Source organism: Etheostoma cragini, chromosome 5 (assembly GCF_013103735.1).
Source record: "Etheostoma cragini isolate CJK2018 chromosome 5, CSU_Ecrag_1.0, whole genome shotgun sequence".
In the NCBI taxonomy this organism is placed as follows: domain Eukaryota; kingdom Metazoa; phylum Chordata; class Actinopteri; order Perciformes; family Percidae; genus Etheostoma; species Etheostoma cragini.
The window spans coordinates 13485570-13511126 of record NC_048411.1 but is presented as its reverse complement, the minus strand read 5'-3'; the positions used below and the strand labels follow the sequence as shown (position 1 = coordinate 13511126).

The window sequence follows — 25557 nt, the reverse complement described above, 5'->3', positions numbered from 1 at the left end:
TTGAAACAGCTACAGAAATATTAGGTTTGAAAACAGGTTAAAAAAAATCTTTAGGCTGTAGAATAGTTTCTAAAATGACATTAAGTAAAAATAGAAATATTTCTGTGTTCCTTGACCACATGTACACAGAGCGCGTCCTTACCACAGACTGTTAATATTAATGTTAACATACAGTCTATGGCCCTTACAGGATGTGCACCCATGTGTGTCTCCTGACTTTCACCGCTTTACCACTAGGTGGTAGTAAACCTCTCCTTTTATCAGAACCTTTTTTATACATCCATGCTTATGTGATGTTAATGCTAATGATATCTGTTGTTTTATTATTCAATTTCATTTTTATTATTATTATTATTTACGCTGAAACATTGTTAACGTATGTTGTGTAAACTCTTGTGTGTTGTATTACCGTGTATTAGTTATGTTTGTGCGTCGAATGTAGAATGTAAAATGAAGTGACCGTTTCCGTTCCCCGAACTTCCGCTTTGCACGTGTGTTTACAAAAAATGTGGAGCACTGAGCACCAGTAATAATATTCTAAACACACACTCGCTAACTGTTATCCGGTTGAAAACATGGGGAAGCTGAATGTCGTGGTGTTGAGATACTTATCTCGAGATGACTTCCGAGTCCTCACAGCGGTAAGTGGCAGGTTAGCTAGCTGAGCTAACATGCTGAGCTAGCTAACTGTTAAGTACCATATAGCTAGTTGACCTGTGCTAGGCTAGCCTTGGTCGGTTTATTTTAGCACTCTAATGATCTATTCTTATTTGTTCATGTGAACTACTCCTCACACAGGTTGAGATGGGGATGAAGAACCATGAGATTGTCCCAGTGAGTCTCCTGTCCTCCATCGCTAGCCTCAAACACGGCGGCTGCAACAAGATCCTCAGAGAGCTTGTCAAACACAAACTTGTGGCCTATGAACGCAACAAGAGTAAGAATACACACATGAATGCTAACTGAACCTCACTAGTCTTGTCAGAGAAGGCACGTGTAGGTTATTCGTCTAATGCTGCATGTGTTTGTGGATTTCAGCTGTGCAAGGTTACAGGTTGAATAACGGAGGATATGACTACTTGGCTTTAAAGACCTTTTGCTCCAGAGAGGTGCTCATTTCAGTTGGCAATCAGATGGGTGTGGGCAAAGAGTCAGGTAAGAAAAAAAACGTCCACATAGCCACCTCTTGTTTGGCATGCGTGATTCGGTTAGAATCAACGGCATGAAACGAGTTTGTTATCGTTGATACGTACTGTATAGCTATATCATAATAAGCTTCACATCAGCAAAGTCAAGTGTTTAATACCTATATGGAGATTCATCTCAGAGAAATAAACACATGCATACAGTTTCAAATAATATTGAACTATTTTCATCCCTGTTGTTATTTTTTTTCTTCTTACCCCTAACCATAAAGAAATGCCGAGATGTATATTTAACTGCAGTGTTTCAAAAGGGCTTAGTTTGTGTAATGATTCTCTACATGTTGATGTAAATACATATGTTCTCTGTTAGGTTTCCAAGCTGCTTAATTGAGGTCAGAAACTTTGTGTTCATGTTCATAAAAATATTTGTTTGTGCTCACAACCCGTAGATATATATATTGTGGCGAGCCCAAACAACGAGCAGTACGCTCTAAAGCTCCACAGATTGGGTCGTACGTCCTTCAGGAACCTGAAGAACAAGAGAGATTACCACCAACACAGGAAAAACATTTCCTGGCTCTACCTTTCTCGCCTTTCTGCCATGAAGGAGTTTGCCTACATGAAGGTAATGGAACAAAAATCGGATAAAGTATTTAAGTTTTATGTGGTGTAGAAAGAAAGATGTCACTCAGCAATTCACAAGATGGGCAGTAGGAATCCAGTTATGTCTGGTGCATCTTTTGAGTCATCTCTTAATTTCCAGGCGTTGTATGATCGGGGCTTTCCTGTTCCCAAACCTGTGGACTATAACAGACATGCTGTTGTGATGGAGTTCATCAATGGATATCCACTGTATGTAAACAAGCCATCCTTCTCGTTTGCTTTATATAATATAATAGCAATAGCACACTTTCCTACTCTCTGCTCCTTACATAATTTGTTTTTATCGTGTGTGTGTGTGACGTCTTCCAGGTATCAGGTGCATGAGCTGAAGGATCCACCTGCACTGTACAATGAGTTTATGGAGCTCATAGTCAAACTGGCCAATCACGGCCTGATACATGGAGACTTTAACGAGTTCAACCTCATGCTGGACGACCAGGACCACATAACTATGATTGACTTCCCTCAAATGGTGTCCACCTCGCATCCTAATGCTGAATGGTTGGTGTCTCTGTTATACAAATGAATAAGAACCTCAAATGAATGAATAAAACAAACAAAAAAGATGTATCCTTTATTCCCTTTACTTGACTGTGTTTTATAGGTATTTTGACAGAGATGTCAAATGTATCAAAGATTTCTTTGCCAAACGATACAATTACGAGAGCGCGGTCTTCCCAACCTTCAAAGATATCAGGTAACTGTTCATATTCAGGATTCAGTTGCAACAAAACATCTTCAAATACAATAAAAATGTGTTTTAGATGTCTGTAAGCTTTTTTTAGTGACCATGACCAAAATGTCTTATGTTGTCTGCGATGTGAAATGGAACAACTTGATTTTATTTACTTTGTACTTCATTCAACATTTGTCCCAATATTAAGAAAAGAGTATATTTTGCAATGGTTGTCTTTTCTACATTTTTTTAAAAACCTGATTTGTTTTCACTGTTTATTCCTACAGGCGGTCTTATTCTCTAGATGTCGAAGTCTCAGCTAGTGGCTTCACCAAGGATCTGGAGAGAGATGCTGCGTTGCTGCACCCAGCTGGACCTGAGGAAGAGGATGAAGAGGAAGGTGATGATGAAGAGACGACAGACGAGGAGGTAGAAAAAGAAGAAGAGAGTGTGGACATGGAGGAATATAAGCATGCAATGCTAGAACTGGAAGGTCTGAAAGTCAGCGACTCTCATCCAGACATACAAGATAAGGAGAATAAGAGTGAAAAAAGGGAAGAACAAAAAGGAACTGAGACATCTACTGCTAGAAGTGATGAAGAGGGGGACTTGGAGGAAGAGTTGAATGAGGCAGAGGATGAGTGTCCAGAGCTAGAAGAAGACCTTTCCGCCTCCAACAAAGAGTTCAAACCCTTCAGGTAATGTGAAAATTAATATAACCACCTGTAGCTGTTGTACAGAGTCAACAAATAATTCTAGGTCTGTGAATACAAATGCATGGTATCTTCAGAAATGTTCAATACATTTTAGAGACATTTGACTAAAATATAGCATCACTTGTGTCAAATTAAGCTGGGTAGTTAAAAACGTGCAAATTACAGCCCAATGCCATAATGTCCCATAATAGCACTTGATTTGTGTTTTCTCCTGCAGGGACTCAGACGGTCTTCTACATATGGCAGAACACAGGAGGATGAGGACGGACAGTGAGGGGACAATGGGCAGTATAGGGAGCTGCTCTACAATACCACCAGTAAGTAAAACACAGACACACAGCTGTCTGCAGTTAATGTATTATACAAGGGTCAATGTGAAAGTGAAGGACACAATACAGTACCGTTATAAAATACAAAAACTCTGATTGAGGTGATCACTTGGAAGTTTGGGCGTTTTACCAGACATTGTAGCAATCCTAGTACACCGTTTCGACTAAACTTGAAATGTCCTGTAGATGTTGCTATAGCGCTTTCACATTGTGTTGCAGGTTATCAAAGAATGTGATGGGTGTTTTGAAGCAGAGACAAGTCAAGATGCTGTTATGTCTCCGCTGTTATTGTCTGCCTGTTATGAATGCGTGCATTCATCTGTAGTAACCTGCTGTCGTTTGGCTGTCTGCAGGAGGTAGTCCGTCAGAAGGTGCGGAGGCAGCTCACCAAACAACAGAAGACCGCACAGAGGAGACGTTTGCAGAAGGGAGAAGCCAACTTGGTGACTAAATCCAGGAGAGAAAACCAAGATAACATCAAATCTAGTATGGAGACCGCCTCTTTCTGGGGATAAATGGGACTGCAGAGAATTCATGTCCACATTTTGTTTTGTATGGTTAACATGTATGCTGCATTGTTCCTCTGCTATGTCTGAAATGATAGTTGATGAAAAACAACTCAACTGTGCCTTACTGTTATGGAAAATACATGAGAGAAGAGGAAAAACAAACTGTTTTCAGCAGCAGCATTAGTGAACTATCAAGATCAACCTTCCAGTCTATTGTAAATATTGACTGCTTATAATAAACCTGTGTGTTTGATAATTAAACCATTTTAAACATTACTCAAAATGTGTTTTTCTCTGTTTAATCAAAAGAGTGGTTTAGGAAATAAGTAAAATTAACATTTGTTTCTGTCAGAACATTATATGCACCTGTGCTTTACATGCTTGCTAGTCAAGTGAGAACATTGTTTTAAGTTGATAGTTGCAAATCAACTTCCAAGATTCCTATAAAAGACAAACATTTAGAATAAGTGTCGCCATTATTGTAGTTTCAGGTTCATTCTAGGTGTATTGCTGACAGTGACTCTTGTGGATTTGAGAATCAAACAGAATGCAAGTTCATGAAGCGCTTTCATTTTATGCTAAACTCCTGCATTTCACAGGTCTCCCAACTGTTATGGTGGTTTGAATAGATAGCCACCTCCACCCTCCGAGCAACCAATCAAAAAGTAAAGGGACACAAACATGTGCAAACATAACATGCTCCAAAACGCACCAATACATTCAGCATGAAATAGACACGCATACCCTTTCGCTCTGTCCTGACTCAACAGAGGCAAGACATGTAACAGATGAGAAAGTAGAGGACTTTGGAGCTAAGAAAACACAACTTTCTGAGAATTTGGTTCATTTATATGTAAGAGGCTTTCAGAGAACGGGTGAATTCAGACCTGAACAATGGCCATTCATATTGAAGCGGGTGAATGGAGCTCAGAGACCCTGGCCTCCGTGGGCTCAAATTAGTGTGTGAAGTCAAAAGTATACCAACCCCAGACATCTTAGACACTACATGTTTGGTAGAATTGTCCCTAACATGCTGGGTACTGAGGGTATGTCACATAAAAGAAGCATCCGGTAATATACCTTTCCACAGACAACTTATGTATTTCCTGTTCCTCAGCGTGGTACATTGTGCGATCTGTGGTTCAACTTGACAATTTTGTGGAGGTCTGTGGAGGTTTAGCTGCCCAGCTCTGTTCAAGGATTAGCCAGTTTCACAGTCCAAAGGGAGGGGCTCAGCATTCCAGCTCGCCACCTCTATGTGTGTGTGTGTGTGTGTGTGTGTTTGTGTGTGAGTGTGTGGAAGGAGTGAGGGGCCCTCTGAGCTAATTGGCAGCGAGGGTGACAAAGGTGGTCCGCTTCAAAAGAGAAACCCTGGTGGGATCCTCACACAGGAGAGGAGGAGGAGGGGAGAAGGGGAGAGAGAGTAGAGGGCATTTCAGATTTTGAGCTCATTCCCTATGATGTTCCCATCCTGAGCTGTGATGGCAGAGCTGGTTGCTCATTTATAGGGTCAAGTTTGCTGTTTTGATGGACCATTTTGATGTGACAAGGGGACTGATTGTGTTTGATGCACCTGTGGAAGTAAAGATGAGTAAAGTGGAAGTAGAGGACAGCATCATGTCATACCTGTCGCAGAGTGAGACCGACACCAGGCCCAAAGACTGTGAGTAACGGAGAAGCTTTGTGAGAAACTTAGTTAACCAGGAAGTAGACACAGCTTTGTTTTAGATATCTGAATCTAATTGCTGCAATTGTTATAACTGTGGTGACCACTGTTGTAAATGATACATAACAGGCTTAATGTTGTTACATTTCTTGCAAAGTATTTTTCCAAGTGTCAGTCAACTTATCCCTGCCACTATAGACGGAGATGCAGTAAATAGTTTATCACACAGTGACAAACACAGGAAACTTTCAAACCTCTTTTAGGGTTAGAAAAAGGTAACAAAATGGTGATTTGTATAAGTTTTGGGGTGGCATGTACAGCTCCTAATTCTGCTTAAATAAACACTGTCTGGGAATGCTGATTTACAGAGGTCCGACTTGTAGTTTTATGTTAAAGTGTACACATTTACCAGTATGAGACTAGAATAAACCTTTTATGAAAGTTAGCAGTGTATTTTACATGTTAAAAAAAGTTAATCATGATTGATGAATTGTGTCCACTTGTGTGCAGTGAATGTAGTGGCCATGCTCCATAACTTCTGGGAGCAGAGGCAGACTGGTCAGTTAAGTGGTTCCTCCACTGAGTCAGATGGTTCTGTAGCCATCCCGACAGAGAGCTTGCTGCTGTACGAGTCTGCACCGTCCCCCGGTCCTCCATACGTCTGCTACGTCACCCTGCCTGGAGGAAGCTGCTTTGGTAACTATAGGGTGAGTTTATCATCAACTGGGATGAACTGCACTGTGTCAGTGAGACACTAGTTGTCCTTTTTGTGATGTTGGAAGGACACATACTTGACCAGCAATAGCTAAAAGTTAGGACTTTTAAGATTCATAATGCAGTTGATGTTTCTGGTCTATGTAAATGGCTAGTTTGGCTACTGTTTTGAATTTAATACATATACTAGGGGTGGGGGGGGGGGGGGAATCTTTACAGCATAGTATCGCGATATTTTCAGTGGCAGTACTGTATCGATCAAGTTTCGATCTTTTATTAAATATGTGTTGGTCAGTTTGTCTGCTTGAAAATCCCATTTTGCAGCAATAAAATTGAAGTGATATGAACAAACAGAGAAATGTATCTTCCGAGATAAAACAGATGTTAACAAAGTTTCCTTTTGGGGAAGTCATTTGAAATTGGGAAAAATTTGAAGTTGGAAAAAAGGTTATAAATTGCAATATATCGCCGAATATTGCAATATGTTTCAAATCGTAATAATATCGAATCATGGTATGAGTATCATGATGATATCGTATCAGGAGGCGTGTGTTGATTCCCACCCCTAGCACTTACATAGTAGTAATACCAGACCACAGATGTAAAACATTCCAAATGGCCCCAAGTTGATTTCCTGTTGCAGTGTGTGTGAATGACATCAACTGACAGGAAGTCAACAAGGGGCCAGGTTGTTGCCTAGCAATGGGATTCCGTTGAAAAAGTCATATTTATAGAAGGCCATTTATTTTATTTACCAAGTAGATTTACCCATACAAGGAATGTATCCTCTTCATTGAACCCATCCTAACTCATTAGAAGCAATGCACAGCCATAGTCTGGTGCCTGGGGACTGCCCGTACCTACTGTACATCAAGGGCAATGGCAGAAGGTACTTAGAATGTAAGTCTTTATGGTGGGGGAGGGGGGCAGAAATCCACCCAAACAGTGGGAGAACATGCAAAATCCACATAGAAAGGCCCTGCCCGGATTGGGTCTTGAAGTTGGCAGCAATGTCAGCCATTGAGCCAACGTTCCACCTAATACACAGGTCAATCTCTAATTGCTTCTCGTCATTTTGCTGCAGCAGCCAAGAATAGATCAACTCAACAACTACAAAACACCCTGAGAATCAAGCTTTCTCACAAACTGTTGTTTTTCTGAGCAAAAGCATTTGTTGCATTACATCAACTTTCACATTCAGAGGTAAGTGTTCACTAGCAACACTTGAATGTCATTCAGTGGGAATACTCATTTGGTCACACACACACACTTTTAAGGTTGTTTCACATTGATGTTCTGTTTAAGTCCAATAATGCCTCTCAATGGGCTCATTGTGACTCAGACAGCAGCCCACGGCTCAGAGAAGGCATGTGATTAGTTATCTGTGAATGCCTCTAATCTTTTTGGTGATTTAATATCTGATCCCTTGATTTGCTTAAATGAAGTGTAAAATCATCAGAATTTGACTAACAGTGGGCTCTCATGTCCAGACAGGTCTTATTGACTCAAGTTAGTCAACCCTTGGCTCTGCTCTGCAATGTTTCATAAAAGTTCCCCTCTCTTTTTTGCACTCCTTTTGGAATTTTAAATGTTCCTGTTCATCATCTCCTCCTTCACAGGTGTGTGACACTCAGGCAAAGGCTCGGAGGGATGCAGCTCGCGTGGCCTTGATGAACTCACTTGTGAACGAGCTGCCGTGTCGACGTATTAACCTTCAGTTCATCACTCAGAGTTTACAGCAGGCGGCCACAGACAGTGCTGTGAGTGTGAGCCAGTGCAAACGCACAGTATTAGACATATTATTGCAAGAATTCTGTCTTAACACGACAGCTGACCTGCCCTGTTGTCTCTGTTAAGGTCTCTATAGAAGATGCTTGCGATTCAAGCACCAGTATAGGAACCTACAGTTTGCTGCTCCACTCCTACATAGGAAGGACCATGCTTGAGTTCCAGGTAAAACATAAAGCCAAGGCCTATTGTAGCTGTATTATTAATCATGTGATAATTGTATGAAAGATCTATTTACCTCAAGGATTCAGGCTTTGTGAAGAGGTACTTATTAAGCCAAACATAACAAGAATCATAACCACTGGGTGGTTATCCCACCCTCCATTGTTATCATTACCTCTCTAGTATGTTTTTGCTAATGTATTCCCATTCCATCTCAGGGCGGGGAGTCAGGGTATGAAACACCTTATATTTCTACCTTTGTGTAAATAAGCATATGTCTGCAGAAAGAGGGGTTTTAGTAGGAGGAAATGGGCTCATTATCATTCCATGGTCCACATAGAGAAATAGCTTCCAAACACACACACCTCCATGCGTCCACATATGTACCTACACAGACAAGGGAATGTATTCACACACACGTAAATTTAAATCTCTGCACACACAGCATTAACCAAGAGGAATGCAGGTGTCAGTTCTTGAGATCATTTATACATTCAATCAATGCAGGAAGCGTTTGACAGTTTGGTGCATGACCGTTAGCACAGTGCAGATGCACAGTTGGCAACAGAGCAAACAGACCAGCAGATACAACATGGACTTCAGCCCCAGACGTTTGTGTCATATTTTCCATCATTGTATTATGAGGTTTAAGTTAATGTATATTATTTCTCTGTTTAACACTATTGTCACAGGCTCTTAACACATGGCAGATATTTATTCAGACAGTGTTTTATAAATCAGGGTGAAACCTACATGGTGTCCAAAGATTTGCAATAACCTTTCAATCCACAGTTTAGGTGTGGGTTCAAGAAGCAGCCACATAATATGTTATCTTTGTCAGACCTATGTACACAGAGCTGGATGTTTGGGTTTGTTATTCAAGTCATTACTCATGTGGTTGCACAAGACTTTCTCTCTCTCTCTCTCTCTCTCTCTCTCTCTCTCTCTCTCTCTCTCTCTCTCTCATTCCAACCCACTTTCTCCCCCTCTCTTTCCCTGTGTAGGAGATGATGACAATTTTCCAATTGTTGCAGTGGAACGGGACACTGAAGGCTCTTAGGGAAAGGCAGTGTTCTCGACAGGTACAGGTCTTGCTAAGAACATGCCTCATCCCTGGTTTCAGCTAACTTTGGTAAAGCATCAGTATATCTGCTGCTACAAACTGATGATCTCTTATGTTCCCTCAGAGTGTGATTTCCTATTACTCTCAGCGAGGACATGATGAGTACATGCGCAGCAGCATGGCTCTGGACTGGCTCGGACGGGAGCAGAGGGTACCGGGGCGACTCGGGGAGGAGCTGCAGGTGGCGCAGAGGGAGCTGGTGTTGGCCCGGCGGCGAGGCATAGAGCTGCGCTTCTACAAGGAAAAGACAGAGATCCTCAGCTTGGCTCTAAGTCAAGCATACATTCACCACACACCTGAGGACTACAGCGAGGGGCCCAGTCACACATACAACCAAGAACAACTTCCTTTGCACACATTACACAACCAGGACACAGAAATCCAGATAACTCCACCCTACAGTCCTTCACCAACCCTCCATAAAACCACAAAGCAAACAGTCTGTCAAACCTCTGGCAAACACATGCCCCCTAACAGTCCTTCACCATGCTTACCTCCGACTTATGTGCCTTTGAATGACTTTGAATAGACTGAAGCAGATGGTAGAGGATGGATGTTGTCAGTTGAATGAGCTACTGGCCACTGGAAATTTGCATCTGTTTGGGATAACAGAAAATATCAAGCATGGTCTTGGTCTTCAGGTTTATTGTAAACATAAGTGTTCTGTAAGCACAACAGTTACCGAAAACGTTTTAAATTGTGTAGTAATACTGTTCTAACCTTGTAAACACTCTTTTGTGACTATAGAACTTAAAGATATGTGTAGATTTACAACTTTAACTACAAGAAACACAGCCGTTAAATGATTTAAATCCATTAGCAGAAAATGTTAAACTGTAGCAGTGACCATCTCAATGCTTTTACAAAGAGCACTCTATTTGACTGCCTTAGCTTTTATGTATGTTTAGTGATGTCTTTTTGAGAAGTACATTAAGATACACAATGTTACCTGTAATTTAAAATACAGGAGTTTTTAAATAATATTTTTAGCCTATGAACTGCTTCATCTACCAGCAACTCAGTACTTATTCATGCGTCACTCTTCCTTTCTCCGTCTCTGTCTAGCATGCCATCTGGCTTGTCATTTGCCTAAATGGAAATTACTTGCCAGGGCGCTTCAGCACACTGACTGACTGACTGTTTGACAGGTTGGGTGTCATATTGGCTGGATGCTAAGAGACAGTCTTTCATGATTGTGATACACATTTATTTGATGATGTCAAAAAACAGCTGGATATACAATACAATGTGGTTTGTAGTATCATGAGATAGAGGATGGTCACGTCAACTGCAGCTATGATCATGATCATGATAAAAAGGCTTACAGGCTTATAGCAGTTGATTATCTTTGGTTTGGTTGGGTGGTGGGTGGAAATGTATTTTAAAGGGAAATGTTTTTGTTTGTTTAAAAAAAAATCGTTGTTATATTCACTTGTAAATAAATGTTTTCTGTGACTCAGGACTTGTCCGGTGCATTCTTATTAAACCAACTCTGAACTGGGAAGACTGTTTATTTCTGTGTGTGTGTGTGTGTGTGTGTGTGTGTACATAATCGTAGTATCAAAATATACTTAAACTACCAAACGAAAAGTTATCACGCGGATTGACCCATTTCAGAATTATATGTATTATACTGTTATACTGCTTGTGTGTGTTTGTGTGCGTGTGCGTGTGTGTGCGTGTGTGTGCGTGTGTGTGTGTGTGTGTGTGTGAGTGTGTGTATGTGTGTGTGTGGATGGGTGTGCACAACGTATTTTCAGGTTTCTCTTGCAAAAGATATCAATCAGGTTTTCTGACTGAGTATGACTTCATCAATTATATTACAATCAGTTCATGAGTGAAATTCATCTGCAACTTCAACAGAAAATTGCTAATGTGACTTTTGGTGTGTGTACGAAATGTTTAGTTTGGGCTCTTTGGCTTTCCGTAGAGAGGTGGAGTAGTGACGTAATCAGAGATTGTGATTGCGGAGTTCCTGAACAAACAAAACAAATGACAGCTGACCATCATAAGGGGCTACGGCCTCATGTCACTCGACGAGTGGAAATCCTTCGATAATGTGAACAACAATACGGGAAACGTGTAGCCGCTGGTGAATAGATAACTAAGGAGAAAGACAGCGTAACGAGCTCACAGCTAGCTACGTGTTAGGCTTTAGCTAGCTTAGCTTAGCTTTGGTAAAGCGTCTTCAGTTGTAACGTTAACGTTGACGTTAGTTTAATCAGCAGGGACTGATTTAGTTTTCCAACAATGTATAATCTGGATAGTATGTATACGCTAAGAGACATGCTAGTGTTTGCCTTTTTCTCCTCCGCCAGCGACTTTTCTCAACGGACCACTCAGGAGTGTTTTGTTTACAACCCGTGACAAGTGTTTATCTCGACAACACAGCCAGCCACTAGCTGCTTATCACAGGATAGACCTCGCTTGCTATTGCAGCTAATGGTTGCTGTTTGTGTGGATGCGGTTTATGTATGAGGAGTGTTTGTTGTCAGTTGATCAGCATCGTTTCCACATGTCAGTCAGCTGTTTGTCAGTGTAATCTGAGTTGTGGAAAAGCTTGTGTGAGCAGACACTAAATATGGAGGCTGTAAGACCAAAAAAGACCAAGGCAAAAGCCAGCGGAACATCTCAGGTGATTAACCAAGTCTTTTACTGTTCTTTTTCTTCTTTTGGGGCAGAACAGGTATCCCCAGTCCTTTACAGAGCAAGACAATAACATACTTCTCACAATTCTAGTATCCAGTCCAACACACTTTCATGTATTTGAAGCAAACTGGAAAACCTCACATTAAGACTCAGGATCCAAAACAAAAAGAAAAAAGCTTGATTTAAAAGACAGAGTTGATCGCTGGGACCCTGTGCTGAGACATCTTTTTTTTGCAACATTCCACATTCACCATAATGTTTGCACTGAAAACTACTGCACAGGCTGAGTTGATAAGCAAGGAAAATATTTTTTTTGATCTCAGATTGTTGTTTATGTTTTCAGCTGGTCAGGAAGCAGAAGCAGGCAGGGGAAGACAAAAGGGCATCGGCTCCAGCAGCTGTCTGTGATGAGGCCTCCACCTCCGGCTTCACTGACATCCCCCTCAGTCTGCTCTATGAGGGGCCAGTGGAGGAGCCGCAGGACCCTGTCCAGCCCCCTGAGACCACACCACAGCCATCAGATCTGCCCTCTGAGAAACAGCAGACCTCGTCATCACATACTTTACCCACATCAGTGTTAGATAATACTTCACGGTCGTCTATGGCATCACAGGATACAGTGCATCTGACAGAGACAAAAGAGGACAATGAAGGAGAAGCAGCTCAGGGGGCTGGCCTTAAAAGTGAAGCACAGACCCCTGAGTTGGGAAAAGACACACAGTCGTGGAATCCGCCTTGTGTTTCAACTCAATTTCAGATCCCAAAAGCCCCGAGTGCCCCTTCACTGTACCCCTCTCTTCCAACACTGGAGGAGGGCCTCGTGATGCAGCTCCGTGAGGAAACTATGAAAAGTAGGCAAAAGGGACCTGCAGTGTTGGCACTTCCTGAGCAAGATACTTCCCCTCCAAGTTTGCAGCCTGTGGAGTCTGTAGCTGAACTTTCTAAGAGCAAACTCTACCCAGAATTACCCGAGACAGCTCCAGAAATTCAGGTAATCCCATGCACCGAGAGATAATATTAAGTTAGATATATGAGTGCAGTTGTGGGATATTTGAAATATGTGTTGTCGAACAACTCAGTTGAAAGGTTGTCAACGTCTTTCCCATGAAACAATACGACAACAACTAAAAGTGAATGCAGTATAATTTGACTCCTAAAAGTTCCTAAAGGATTGGGAATGTATCGGTGGTGACAAAATAATATTCATAAGCTGACTTGTCATAAAGTCATTTTTCATTTTACAATTAAACGTGTTATTCACCATTTCTGCAGACATCTATTCAACTGAAAATCCACACAATTTATTAACATGAAAAACTGTTTTTTGGTTATTGTATTGTGATGATATAATGGGAATTCGTGTTTCCTGCTTTTAAATTGCAACTTATCAGACTGTTCTAGCTCAGTGAACAGTAATTGCCGCTACCTGTTTGCTCATGGTATCCACATATATAAGTGATTATATATAAAAACATTAAGTTAATTGGTCAATATAATGTGATTTTTGATTTTGACCCTGATGATAAGATAGATATTATTCAACAAAAATCATTGTATCCTTACACATACACATGCATTTACATGTGAGATAATCTTTTGCACCTGATGTTGTTGTTTTTTTCCTGCAGCCGTTCTCACAGGAGCAGCTGAGTGTGTGGGAACCCGGCGGAGGTTTGCAAGCTTGGTTAGAGGGTGTTGAAGTGTGTGCAGCCCAGTTCTGCGCTCTAGCCCGGCAGGAGAGCCACGAACTGACCGAACTGCTGCAGAACTACTGGCGCTGTCGTAGACAGCTGACCCAGTCTCACACACAGTTACATACACAGTCCTCTGACTGCAAGAGCACACAGAATCGTCTCTGGAGCTTCAAAGATGAACAGCTTACACTTCAGGTGTGGTGGTTAAAACAAAAAACAGAAATAAAGTGTGGCAAGAAAACTATTACCCAAAATCTTCTGCTGTAAGGAAACTTAATTTTCAATTTGCTCTTGACAGGGTGTATGTGCAGATCAATCTAAGGTGTGTGGGTACCATCGCTTCCAGCAGGCAGAGTTCAGTCAGTGTGTGCTTGCTGAGCTCAGGAGAATGTTTGAAGCTCGCAGTGAGCTGCTCCATCAGAAGGTGACGCTACATGCGTACACTGCTCTGCTGTCACGCCTCCAGGTGGAATCATATTTGTATCATCTACTCAAAGGTTAGAGACTAACAGATTCTACTTGCCTTGAAGTGGCCATTACATGCCTGTTAAAAACTTGTCTCTCATGCATAATGATAAGTACATACCCTAAATCCGCTTTGTGTTTGTTTTTGTTATCAGATTACTCGGGTAGCAGAACACAGCCTTGTTCTCTCCAACCCTTGAAAGAGGCCGTCAGTGTCCTGTTTAGCTTTATACGTAGAGTCCTGGATGACACACAGTTTCAGACAGACATCCATCACTGGCTGGAGAGATTGGTACACACAGACACACACACACACACACACACACAAACAAACAAACACACACCTACACACACAAACATTGTACCACTTTTCTTACTCCCAAGTTTCACTGGTTGAGGTTTTTTGTTGTTTTCTCGCATGGTTCTGGTCCACTCTCCAGGTGGCAGTCCTGCTGCATGTTGGAGGGTCAGGAGAGCACCTGTACCTACTGTGTCATCTTCTGTGCTGTCCTGCCGGGGTGGGCCAGTGGGCTGCACCCTTTCTTCAGGTTAGTTAGGGACACTGCCATTTTTGAATTTATTGTTGTCACGTCAGTGGTTGTACATACTGACTAGAGTTGCCAATTTCTGCTTCAGATCCAAGTTTTGAGGAACACATGTGGAGTACAGCACTTTATGCAAGCTCTGGCCATCCTAATGTCACCTGCAAGGTAAATACCGGAGCCCCTTTAGCAACATCTTACTTTCTTGTTTTAAATATATTTTTATTAAAAGCATTTTGTACATAAGTCTTGACATTTATATGCAATATTGAACTGCCTAAACGTTTACAAATATTTTACAAGCTAAGTACAGATTAATGAAGAATGGGAAAATAAGTTGATGTAGGTTGATCAAGGTACAGAAATAAAAGATGACAATATTTTTGAAAACTGTTCCCGTTTATCCTTTGATATAAACCTTACTTTCTAGGTGCAATGTGTTAATTCTGAAATCCATTTCGGCTTGCAGAATTTAAGTATGAGTTTTTTGCCACTGTTAGTCCATAAGAGACAGTGTTGTTAGATAAATAGATCTTTATTGTCATTGTCAGTGTTCATTGTATTGAACAATGATAGTCTGTTGGAGACACATATATATATATATATATATATATATATATATATATATATATATATATATATATAAAAACACACATACACCAGCACATTCTCACCCAAGCATATCTTGGCGTGTGAATTTATTGTAAACTTTTTACCCATATGTCATTGGAAAAGTGTTTACCCAGCATCAGTCCCTCAGATGAAGGGGTGTTTTTTGGAGAGGAAGGATATCTGCTTCTCTGAGTCTAACCGCCTGTTGAAACATTTCTCAAGTTTGTGCAATTACTCTTTATCGCCCACTAAGTGTGAACTGTACACTCTAGCTTTATATCTTTGGTTTTTCCTTGAGAGTCCAGTCCATTGTTTCAGGGTAAAAAAACAACAACTCACATCTCTAACCAGTGGCTTCTGTGTTTTGACCCAGACAACGGTCAGAGTTTCTGGGGCATCTGAAGCCATGTGATAGCCAGAGCTCCGGTGCTTCTGGACCTGATTCTGGCAACTGGACATTAGTGGATGAAGGGGGAGAGGAGGTATGTTTCGACAGGCAATGACCGCATGTTAAGAAAACAAATAAAACTCCTACATCACTGTTTGAAAAGAAATAATTATCTAAAAGATTAGGCTAGATTAATACACTATGTTGTAGTGATACCACTGTGTTTTGGGAACCTTTAAGAAACTTTTTTTCTTTTTTTTCAAATAGTAACATAACACATAAAATATTGTAATTTAATTAGTCTGTATATTGTTTGCATTTGTCTTATGTTTGTAGATTTAAAACAAAATCCTTTTTTATATAATAAAGTGTTATTACTATTTTATGTATAGAAGAAAATGTAGTCCTCCACTTTGCATCCTGCCTTAAAACACCTTTTAGCAGCTTCAATAAGTGTAAAATAGAGACTGTCATGACTTGTTGTCTTAAAGAGTCCAGTATGTGACCATTTAGCCTCTAACTGCATTGTTCCTCTCTGTGTTTAGGATGAGGAGCCAGAGAGCAGCTGGTTGCTGCTCTGTGAGGAGGATCTGATCTCCCTGCTGACCCAGTTCCCGTTCCAGCAGCTCTATTCACACATGCTGGGGATGAGCCAGCAGGGTACGTCTGTCTGTCTGTCTGTCTGTGTGTCTGTCAGTCAGTCATGTGTGTCATCTCTCATGTGAGGAGGCCCCACAAAGATACTGAAATGAAAAGCCGTGGATGAGAGGGAGCACATAGAGAATGCCTATGTACAGGGTCCATAGGCATGGACCCTGTATCTCTTATTGTATCTCTCACTTTATGAACTGAAAAAACATTTCCTTCCAGGTGTTTATGAACCCCAGGTCAGTTCCAGTCAGAAGATGATGCGTGTTTTTGCTTTTGCCTCTTCGCTCATCGAAATTCTCACTCTTGGACTGCAAACCTACAACAGGGCACGATACAGACAGCTCGTTAAACGTATAGGACACATCATACGGTCAGTGCAACAATAATCTACAGTTAAACTATACATATATACAGTATATAACATTTATCCATAATGTTGTCTTTTCTCTTTTTTCTCAGAATGACGGTGTGTTATGTCAGTGATCACTGGGCCCAATACGTGAGTGTAAATGGGGTTGGTGGATCCAGCTCTCATGGACACTCTCTGTCTTTGGACAAACTGCAGTTGGAATATGACAATCTCTTCCTCAGAGCTGTTTTACATGTACTCAGAAACAAAAGGTGAGGATTTGGCCTCAAGTATCTAATTCAACTGGAAATTATTTATTTTATGAGCTTCACTTTTATTTCCTGTGATCGTCTTTTATAGGTTGGGCATTTGGTTGTTTATGTCCGAGATGCCGTATGGGACTCTGTCCAGCTCTATGCTGTGGAGGGTCCTTTACGTTATGCAGTGCGCAGAGACAGCAGGACTTGAAACACTGGACTCTTCTAGTGACACACGCTCCTGCATTCAGGCTCTTAGAGGTACCATTATACGCTCCTAACCTGCACAAACATTATCTTTCAAATCCTAAAAATGGAACTAGCATGGGCATTGTAGTTACTTTATGTTTAGATGTGGCCTGTCAGCATCGTCTATCTAAAACACTATTTAGTATTTCACAAGTTAGGTTAAAAACGTTTGAATGTAACTTTTTTTCCAACTACTTAACCTCAATTTCTAATACACTTAGCATCTATTGCATCAAGATTTTAAAAACAGCTTCAAAATGTGTGTTCTATTATTCTTCCCAGTGTGATGTTGACAGTTGCCACCGTCATATTTAATTGTATTTGTCAGACACAGCGCACCAGGACAGGTTTGAGCACTGGCTGTGTGAAGTGAACAGCTCTGATGGCATCTCCCTCCTCACCGCACTGGCACACATGGCCACACCAACTCAGCACTCTGACCCCGCATTCATCACAACCATAACTCTGCTGATGTACCAGGTATGAAAAGGAGATGCAGAGGTAAAATACCAGAAGATGCATGAACAAAATGAAGACTTATAGTAATTAGATGTCTTACAAAGCTACTGCATTACTTAGATACAATATGTAGTGTGGACCACATGAAATAAAACACTTTGTTTTCATATATAGTGCCTAAAGTAACCAATATAAAAATAGGAGGTTGGCATTGAGAAAACAAGGATGTATAACACTGGTAAAAGATTCCTCACCCTGGTCTGCTTGGTTAGAAAATATACAGTATGTATCTTGTTATTTGACATCTCTTTTCTTATTTTTGCGTCAGGTGTCTTATGTGAGTGTGTCTACCAGAGAAACTTACTCTAAAGTGGGGCGGGAGTTGCTGGCTACCATAGCAACAGCCCATCCCCATGTTATCTCTGTGCTCTTGGAGAGACTAAGAGAGACCATACAAAGTGTGGGAATGGTTGGTATTGCTATTCTGTTAAGACATAAATGCATGTATTTGACCATATTGAGAGAAACATATTTTTTTTTGGCATTCAGCCTAAATCTTGCCTTTTTGTTTTGTCTGTATAACAATTTGTATGAATGTGTATGTTAGGTGGCTTTGTACTTGTGCAAAGAGCTGCCTCTGAATCTGTGGCGGCCACGGCCAGAGGAAATATGCGTGATCGGAGCCTGGCTGCTCCAGCATCCTCTGTCTGCTGTCGAGAACCGGCTGGCTTGCGTTATACTGGAGGGTCTGAACTGGGGTTACACACAGGTAGACACTGATTCATTAAAAATGATGTGTCCAGATGAGTATGAGTATGGTTGTGGGTTTGTAGTTCAACCTGTTTCCTCTTGCAGGATGGCTCCTTGGCCTTGTTGTCATCGCTCCACACTGAAGTGGCTCTGCTAGTGGCTGAAGCCTATCAAAAGTACCTAACTGACAAACCGTACAGTGGCCTCATATCAGAGGGGATCAAACAGGTGACACATCCACTCTTTAGTCACAGATATTTAGTGTGAACCACCATGGCCAGTTTGTCCATCTTTCTGTCTCTAACCTCCTCCCTTCAGGTGTCTTACCTTGCCAGTGTCCTTCGTTTGGGTGTATCTCCTGAAGCATCCTTTAGTCAATGGGCTTGGCAACTGTTGCTAAGGCTGAAGCTCCATGGCAATTCCCAGAACCCAAAAGGAGCCTGGTCGGTCCCTGCTTTGTCGTCCAACCCACCTCCAGAGCTTACGCACACTCCCAGCATGCACTCTGTTATAAAGGCTGTAAAAGCAGGCATTCCTATTGGATGCTACTTGTCCATCGCCATGACAACAGTGGGGCATAGGTTTGTACTCACTTACCCAAAGCCTGATATGTAGCATTTGAATTCAATTAACCTCTAATCTCCTGTGTTCACCTTTCTGTGTTTTGTTCTAGTCTAGAACACTTTTGCACTGATGGAGTCGGGTTGTTGAAGAGTCTGATTCAGTCTCGCCACCTGAGAGCTGCTGTGCATCTTCTGGACAACATCCTACCCCCAACCTACTCTCTCAGCTTCTACCTGCTCAACAACCCTCAGTAAGAAAGATGCATCCTTACATACACACAGCCCATAAAACATATGTATTGTAGCAGCTACTGTATTTCCCATGCTTATTTTTTCTTCTACTGTGGTCCCTCTGTTTATGCCAGGTTTGTGAGTTGTATCCAGTTGTTCTTGCAGTACGACAGCGTGTGTCCTCAAGGTGTGACACAGCAGGTCACTCACCGGGTAGCACCACTCCTCACAGGAACCATCTATGGAGACAATGTCCGACTGCTAAACAGTGTCATTCAGGTTTGTCTCAGCCAGCTTTTATCATAAAGATTATAGAGTTTTTCCATTCTTCGGACATCACAGAACATCCAGGATTCTACTAATGGTTTGAAAAAGGCTGGCAAATAACCATGTGTGTGTTTTATCCTCCAGAGTCATGTGGTGGAGAGCTCACAACCCGGTCGTGTCGGTGCTGCTGTGGTGCTGGAGTTTTGGGTGGGGATTTTGACTCAGCAGAACCTGTGGTACCGGGACAAAACTGTCCTGTTCCTTATGGATCAGATCTGCTGTGCAGCATTCACACGCCATCAGGAGGACTGTGTGCAGAAACTTCTGTACCAACAGCATAAGGTGTTGACTCAGTGCATGTAGTTACATAGTTACTGATATTGTCACAACCATTACAGTGCTCAATTACCTATGTAATGGCGGACACCCACTACACCACCGGGCAGTCGGGATTGTTGTCGGCTGCGGGAGGCTAGGAAGGCGTAGACGAAGGCTACCTGCCCAGCTAAGGGAACTACCACACAGATCGACACTGCCAAGCCTCCTACTCACCAACACCAGATCGATCGCACACAAAATGGAAGAGCTACAAATACACATCGAACTGCTGCTTTTTGATTTTCACAAAAGCCTGGCTAAACACACTTATCAGTAGCAGATAACAGCTAGCAGCTAACAGCTAACTCTAGCAGCTAACCAGGTTAGCAAGCTACCCATTGGCAAGATCAAGACAGGGTAGTTGAATTAAAACAATGTCTGAGTTGAAAACGCAACTTGTTGTCATGTAAGGGCCTGACATATTAATTGCATTGTGTGTCTGTTCACAGGCACAAAGGCACTCCAAAACTTGCCCCGTCAACTGCCTTTTTAGCTCATTGGACGCTTTTACTCATAGCTGCAGCTACTCAGTGTTGTCTGCACCAATTCAGGTCGGGTTTTTTTCAATCAAAGGTACCCGCATATCCATAGCAATCAAGATTAACATAAAAATTGGCCGGAATTCTCCTTTAAGCTATGAATGGAAATCTGGTATCATTAGTTAGTATACTGTTGAAATAGGCATGCCAACTGCTAAATGTTTCAGAAAAGCACAGTGACAACAGCAATAGCTGTAAAGTTTTCCATTTTCATACTTCATGCAGAATGCCTTGGGTTACCATGGAGATCGGGGTCTGCTCTCCTCTCTGGTTGGCTGGATTGCCGGAAATGCCACACCCTCTTTCATGGAGGGCCAATCCCTGAGTGTGGAGGTAAGGCTCTCCAAAGCACCAGTAGTACATGCAAGTACTCTTGATCATATAAGTACAGTTCTCAGTCCTGACAGGTGTTGTGTGTTTCTAGGTTTGGTTTGCCTGGCTGGTGCTGAATATGGAGAGTGTGTTTGAGGAGGATTCTCAGCTGAGACGCTGTGTTGAGAATGAGCTCCTGTCAGATCCCAACATTTCCCCAGAACAAGCCTTAAAGGTATACAATCACATATGTAAGAAGTTATACATTGGTTGAGGTGGAAATCTCGGGATTGCTTCAGCATGCGTTCAGTATCACTTGGCATTGACAGTTTACAAGACATTTCAAATTACAGGACACAGTATGTGGAGGACAAAATGCCCCAATTTGCACTCTAGGACATTTGAGTAAACCTATAGAGTCCTTGAAAAGTCCAAGGGCAGTGACATGGTGTTTATCAGCCTGGTCTACTGTTGGTTCATAATCCTAGAGGCTATATGTAGATGGTGTTAACCGCATGTGTGTGTCTGAGCCAGAAGGCGCAGCAGAAGCTGAAGTTGCCAGTAGCACCATCTCTGCAGCGGCTGCAGGTGTACCGCTGGGCGTGTCAGGCCTTAGCCACGCCTCCTGACCACCCCATCCTTCCCCTGGTCTGGCAGAAGTTCCTACAGCTCTACCTTAGACAACCAGGACCTGAGTATGGGTACGATACACACACACACAGCTCTATCCTTAGGCAGAGAAACCAGGAATTAAACAGAATCTATGTGAAAGACAAATGTCTCTTTCTGTATGTGGCCTCCACCAGGCTGGTTGCAGGTGGATGCATCGGCCGAAGATTCTTCCAGGGCTCTTCTCAGGCCGCTTTACTCAGAGACCTGAGACAGAGAATACAGGAGGTGTCGGACTTCCACCATGCCGCCAGCCAGGCCCTCAGGGTGCCCCCAGCACGCACACCTTCATCAGACAGCCAGGGCGATGGAAGCCCTGACAGTCCCCGTCCCCCTTACCTCACTTCTCCTCAGCTACACACAGAGCTGGTCAGGTAGGTCACTCAAAAACATTCTTTCTTGTTGTTTGGCAGGTAGTAGCAGCCGTTACTGTGTTATAAGGCTCTCCGATCTCCACTGATTGGTTCCCTACAGGTTGTTTGGTGTATTTGCGTTGTGGTTGGATGATGAGAATCTGCAAAAGCAGGAAGTATACCTGCCCTCTCTTCCTCCGGACTACGAACCACACAGACTGGCACAGGTCATGCAGCGGCAGCAGGTGGGTTTGTCTTTTTTTGTGATTACATTTATAAATGAAAAACATGTGATACACTGGTTGTATCAGGTTAGGCAAATCTCATTCAAATCATGTTTATGTAGCTTCTAAGTTTGAAATTGTGTCGCCATGTTTTGTTGTAGGAACTGTGGCTCGAGTATGTGGACCAGGAGCGTCTGCAGTATGATGAGAGAGAGGTTCTGTCTCTATGGGAAAAGGTGCAGAGTGAGCCAATCTTTTTGCAAGCCCAAAACCTCGGCTTCACTGACTACACCAGCCTCAACAATGGTACAGAGACAATTGATTCTGTAGACATGCAGTGGAATATTCTGATAATGATTTTGTACTTGTAGCTACTAGTTTTCATATACGTCTTTGCGTCTTACTGTGTGCAGCAAGGGAACGTATCCTGTCCAACCTGCAGAAGCATCCAGTTCCCCGTCCAGCTCCAAAGCTGCAGCAGCAGAAGGCTCCAGTAGCTGAAGTCCCCACCACCTGCCTCACTGACTCTAAAGCTGCTGCTGGACTGCTGCAGTGGGACCTCCGCATCCTGCAGGACCAGGCCAGGTACATGGAAGTCATTCATACATTATAACATTTCCCCATCATCAGTGGCACACATGCATACACAGAAAAATGCTCACTTGTTTCTGTACTCATACAAATGCCACGTATCAAAACATATTCAAAGCTACGGACTAATTACAAAATAGTTGTTTATCTTGGTGTCAGGCTTGCAGTGGCACGCGAAGCCCAGCAAGTGGCGATGGAGCAAGAGCTGCTGGAGAGCCTTCCTCTGCTGTATAAGAACCAACCAGAGCAAGTCACCATGGCCCTGGAGTGTAAAGGGAAGGGTGGGCAGCCGTGCCAGGGACCCGCAAACATCACTGTCACAGTACGATCACTTAAACTGCATACCAGCCATATTTTTTACATTTTGTATAATTTCTTTGCAGTGATAGACAGTATAATAATGTGTTTGTGTTGTCTCTGTGACCATGTAGTGTGAGGGTGTCCAGAGACAGGATGCCGTGCAGACTCAGATAACATCCATACGCAGGGACATCAAGAAGCTTCAAGCTGACGCCATGGCTCCTCCACCTGAAAGCCTGGCCCAGGCTGCTGTCCACACTGAGAACTTTATCACGTGAGTATAAGCAGATGGTGCTACCGAAAATAAAATATGAACTACATCAGAATTTAAAAAAAAGGGACTAGTTTTTCATTTATTAACAAAGGCCTGTTTTGGCTAATGCATTTTTATGTTTCCAGGGCTCTTGTGAACATGTATAAAGCAGAGAAATCTCCAGCAGTGCAGCATGTTGGCGTGTCTGCCTTCTACCTGGTGGTCTCCTTTGTGTGTGAAGACACACTGCGACATCCCCCCACACGCCAGTACATTTCCTCATGTGTGGAGATACTGGGACAGGTGCGCATACATACACATACACGCATGTAGTAGTATTGTTTAGCTTTATTTGGAATGCCCAAATAAAGTTAAAAGAATAAAAATCAGAAATTGTCGACCCTACTTGATAAAAGGGGCCGGTTCACTTTCTCGTTACACTCCTTAAAGGAATGAAACATACTTGAATTGGCTTGCTTTGTACTCTTGATTTTGTCTCCAGGTGTTTATCCAGGGCAATCCAGAGGAATGTGGTCGTGTGCTGAAAACAATCCTGGAGCAGAGGCGTCTTTGTCCGCTCATTTCCCCCTTCTTCACTCCCAATTCAGCACCCAATCAGCTCGTCGTTCTCTACCAAGACGTGGTGACATCTTTACAACTTGACAGTGCTGATGTCATTTTCATGCTGCTTACAAAGGTCAGTTTACACACAGTGGAGAAATATGACAAACACTTAAAGCAGTCCAGTTACAGTAACCACCCCTGTTCTCCCTGTCTAGTTTGATTTATCCCAGTGGCTGAATGAGGCCCACCCAGTGTTTTCGGAGAGAACCCGTCTGCTGGAGTTGGTCCACGGAGCTCTCTGCATCTGCGGTCGAGACCCTGAGCCTGAATTTCTCACACCTTTTCACCTTTTCACCAAACACTGGACTTGGATTTTACGCCACCATTTCCCTGATCACTACAGTGACTGCCTGCGTCTGCTTATGACCAGTAAGTAAGTGTGTGTGTGTGTGTGTGTGTGTGTGTGTGTATGTGTGTGTGTGTGTTGGCTGCCTAACTGAATTTGATAATTCAAGTAATTATTGGTACATGGTAATGCAACTAGGAACAACTGATGTTTTAATCCTCTTGTTGCTCAGTCAAATGATCCTTCAAAACAAGAAATAGAATTAACCGATTAACAAAACTAACGTTCCTAATTATTTCATCTAGCTACTGAAGTAGATATGACAAATTGACCAATTATGTACACAAGTGTGTTTATTTGTGTGTTTTATCTTAACAAAATTTAGGTTTATTGTTGTTACCATGACATCAAAGGATTCCAAATGAAGATACAAATTATAGTATTTAGTCTAGTATTTTCCCATGATTATTAGATTTAGGTGTTTGATTTACAAAATCTCCAACAAACAAAGGCATTGCTTAACCTCACCAGGCTCCTCAGACCAGTTACTGAGTCCGGAGTGCTGGAAGGTCACTCTGCGAGTGCTGGGCTGCTTGCCTCCGTCCCATAATACCAAGAGCAAAGCTGAACAAGCGCGCAGCACTGCCGACATCTCTGGTCGAGCTGTCGGATCTCCATCTTCTCCCCACAGATCTCCCATCAGCCTTTCCCCTCAGCAGGTAACTAATGCAGATTCCTGCAAAATATCATCCTAACTGTCTCACTAAACTGTGTAAAACTTTCATTATTTATCCAACCACACTGTGGGATTTAATTGGTTTGATGATTTAATTGGTTTCCAACAGGTGGATGAGACAGTTGATTGGTTGAGTGAGTTCTTCCTGCGGAGTCGTCTCACTAAGCCAGACCTCAGCAGTTTTGGCCTGTACTCAGCCTGGCGTCCTTACATTAATGAGGTTGTTTCCTTCTGGGACCATTTGATTGGTTGTCTAATCAATGTACAGCTCAGCAGCTGTGCCAGAGAGAAAGGTAACTGCCTAATGTCAGCACGTGTTGAGGACAGTAATATTTGGGATCATTAAAACAATACAGCTTATTTTTGCATATGCTTTGTTGTTATGTGTCAGTATGAATTAAAAATGTATCTTGCACTCTCACAGCTCTGCTGGACCTACACAGTAAGATTGTGAAGTTATTTAAGCCTTGGATCTTTCCTCTGGACACTGAGGATGGCGGGTAAGCATGGCACACCCTCAGCTCTCGGGCAGTCATTGGTTTTAGATATGGGGCGGGGGGGGACGACTGTTGGCAGATGTAACTCATGTTAACACAGACAGAACAGACTCCAGAGAGGGCAACATATAAAAAATATTCAAATTGTTTCAAATGTAATCTTTGTCTTTTTTTGGGG

At 42.4% G+C, this 25557-nt stretch overlaps 3 protein-coding genes across 5 annotated transcripts in view; all 3 read left to right on the top strand.

The window, feature by feature from the left end:
• Positions 1–390: 390 nt before the first annotated feature.
• Positions 391–16860, top strand: riok2 (RIO kinase 2 (yeast)). 2 transcript variants are annotated; one of them, XR_004656753.1, is made up of 12 exons: positions 391–641; positions 799–937; positions 1039–1155; positions 1595–1770; positions 1909–1997; positions 2118–2309; positions 2413–2505; positions 2772–3182; positions 3418–3517; positions 3883–4129; positions 6082–6086; positions 16850–16860. XR_004656753.1 is itself a non-coding variant. In XM_034872540.1 (10 exons), the coding sequence occupies exons 1-10, from the start codon at positions 576–578 to the stop codon at positions 4042–4044; spliced, it is 1545 nt and encodes a 514-aa protein (XP_034728431.1). In that variant the 5' UTR covers positions 391–575; the 3' UTR covers positions 4045–4314. The 2 variants fall into 2 exon arrangements, 1 of the variants encoding a protein (XP_034728431.1); XM_034872540.1 differs by lacking the exons at positions 6082–6086; positions 16850–16860 and having other exon boundaries at positions 3883–4314.
• On the top strand, positions 5342–10064 carry LOC117945222 (protein limb expression 1-like). Its single transcript, XM_034872590.1, has 6 exons — positions 5342–5701; positions 6215–6411; positions 8038–8178; positions 8276–8371; positions 9373–9450; positions 9556–10064. Exons 1-6 carry the CDS (start codon positions 5566–5568, stop codon positions 10018–10020), a joined length of 1113 nt encoding a protein of 370 aa, XP_034728481.1. The 5' UTR covers positions 5342–5565; the 3' UTR covers positions 10021–10064.
• The window catches only part of epg5 (ectopic P-granules autophagy protein 5 homolog (C. elegans)), a 37526-nt gene continuing 23405 nt past the window's right edge, over positions 11437–25557 (top strand). For both annotated transcript variants that reach the window (XR_004656750.1, XM_034872487.1), the window contains exons 1-35: positions 11437–12126; positions 12484–13131; positions 13769–14029; positions 14133–14331; positions 14455–14591; positions 14740–14847; positions 14936–15009; positions 15827–15935; positions 16387–16501; positions 16712–16862; positions 16952–17113; positions 17202–17359; positions 17676–17827; positions 18135–18275; positions 18414–18575; positions 18662–18784; positions 18875–19137; positions 19230–19370; positions 19485–19629; positions 19762–19959; positions 20760–20867; positions 20959–21081; positions 21381–21547; positions 21653–21889; positions 21990–22113; positions 22254–22398; positions 22506–22677; positions 22843–23005; positions 23115–23257; positions 23383–23539; positions 23739–23933; positions 24016–24229; positions 24678–24865; positions 24992–25175; positions 25307–25382. Coding sequence is in view for 1 of the 2 variants with exons in the window: in XM_034872487.1 (XP_034728378.1) it covers positions 12073–12126; positions 12484–13131; positions 13769–14029; positions 14133–14331; positions 14455–14591; positions 14740–14847; positions 14936–15009; positions 15827–15935; positions 16387–16501; positions 16712–16862; positions 16952–17113; positions 17202–17359; positions 17676–17827; positions 18135–18275; positions 18414–18575; positions 18662–18784; positions 18875–19137; positions 19230–19370; positions 19485–19629; positions 19762–19959; positions 20760–20867; positions 20959–21081; positions 21381–21547; positions 21653–21889; positions 21990–22113; positions 22254–22398; positions 22506–22677; positions 22843–23005; positions 23115–23257; positions 23383–23539; positions 23739–23933; positions 24016–24229; positions 24678–24865; positions 24992–25175; positions 25307–25382 (5897 nt within the window). In the remaining variant the exon portion in view is untranslated. The remainder of the gene's footprint in view (positions 12127–12483; positions 13132–13768; positions 14030–14132; positions 14332–14454; positions 14592–14739; positions 14848–14935; positions 15010–15826; positions 15936–16386; positions 16502–16711; positions 16863–16951; positions 17114–17201; positions 17360–17675; positions 17828–18134; positions 18276–18413; positions 18576–18661; positions 18785–18874; positions 19138–19229; positions 19371–19484; positions 19630–19761; positions 19960–20759; positions 20868–20958; positions 21082–21380; positions 21548–21652; positions 21890–21989; positions 22114–22253; positions 22399–22505; positions 22678–22842; positions 23006–23114; positions 23258–23382; positions 23540–23738; positions 23934–24015; positions 24230–24677; positions 24866–24991; positions 25176–25306; positions 25383–25557) is intronic.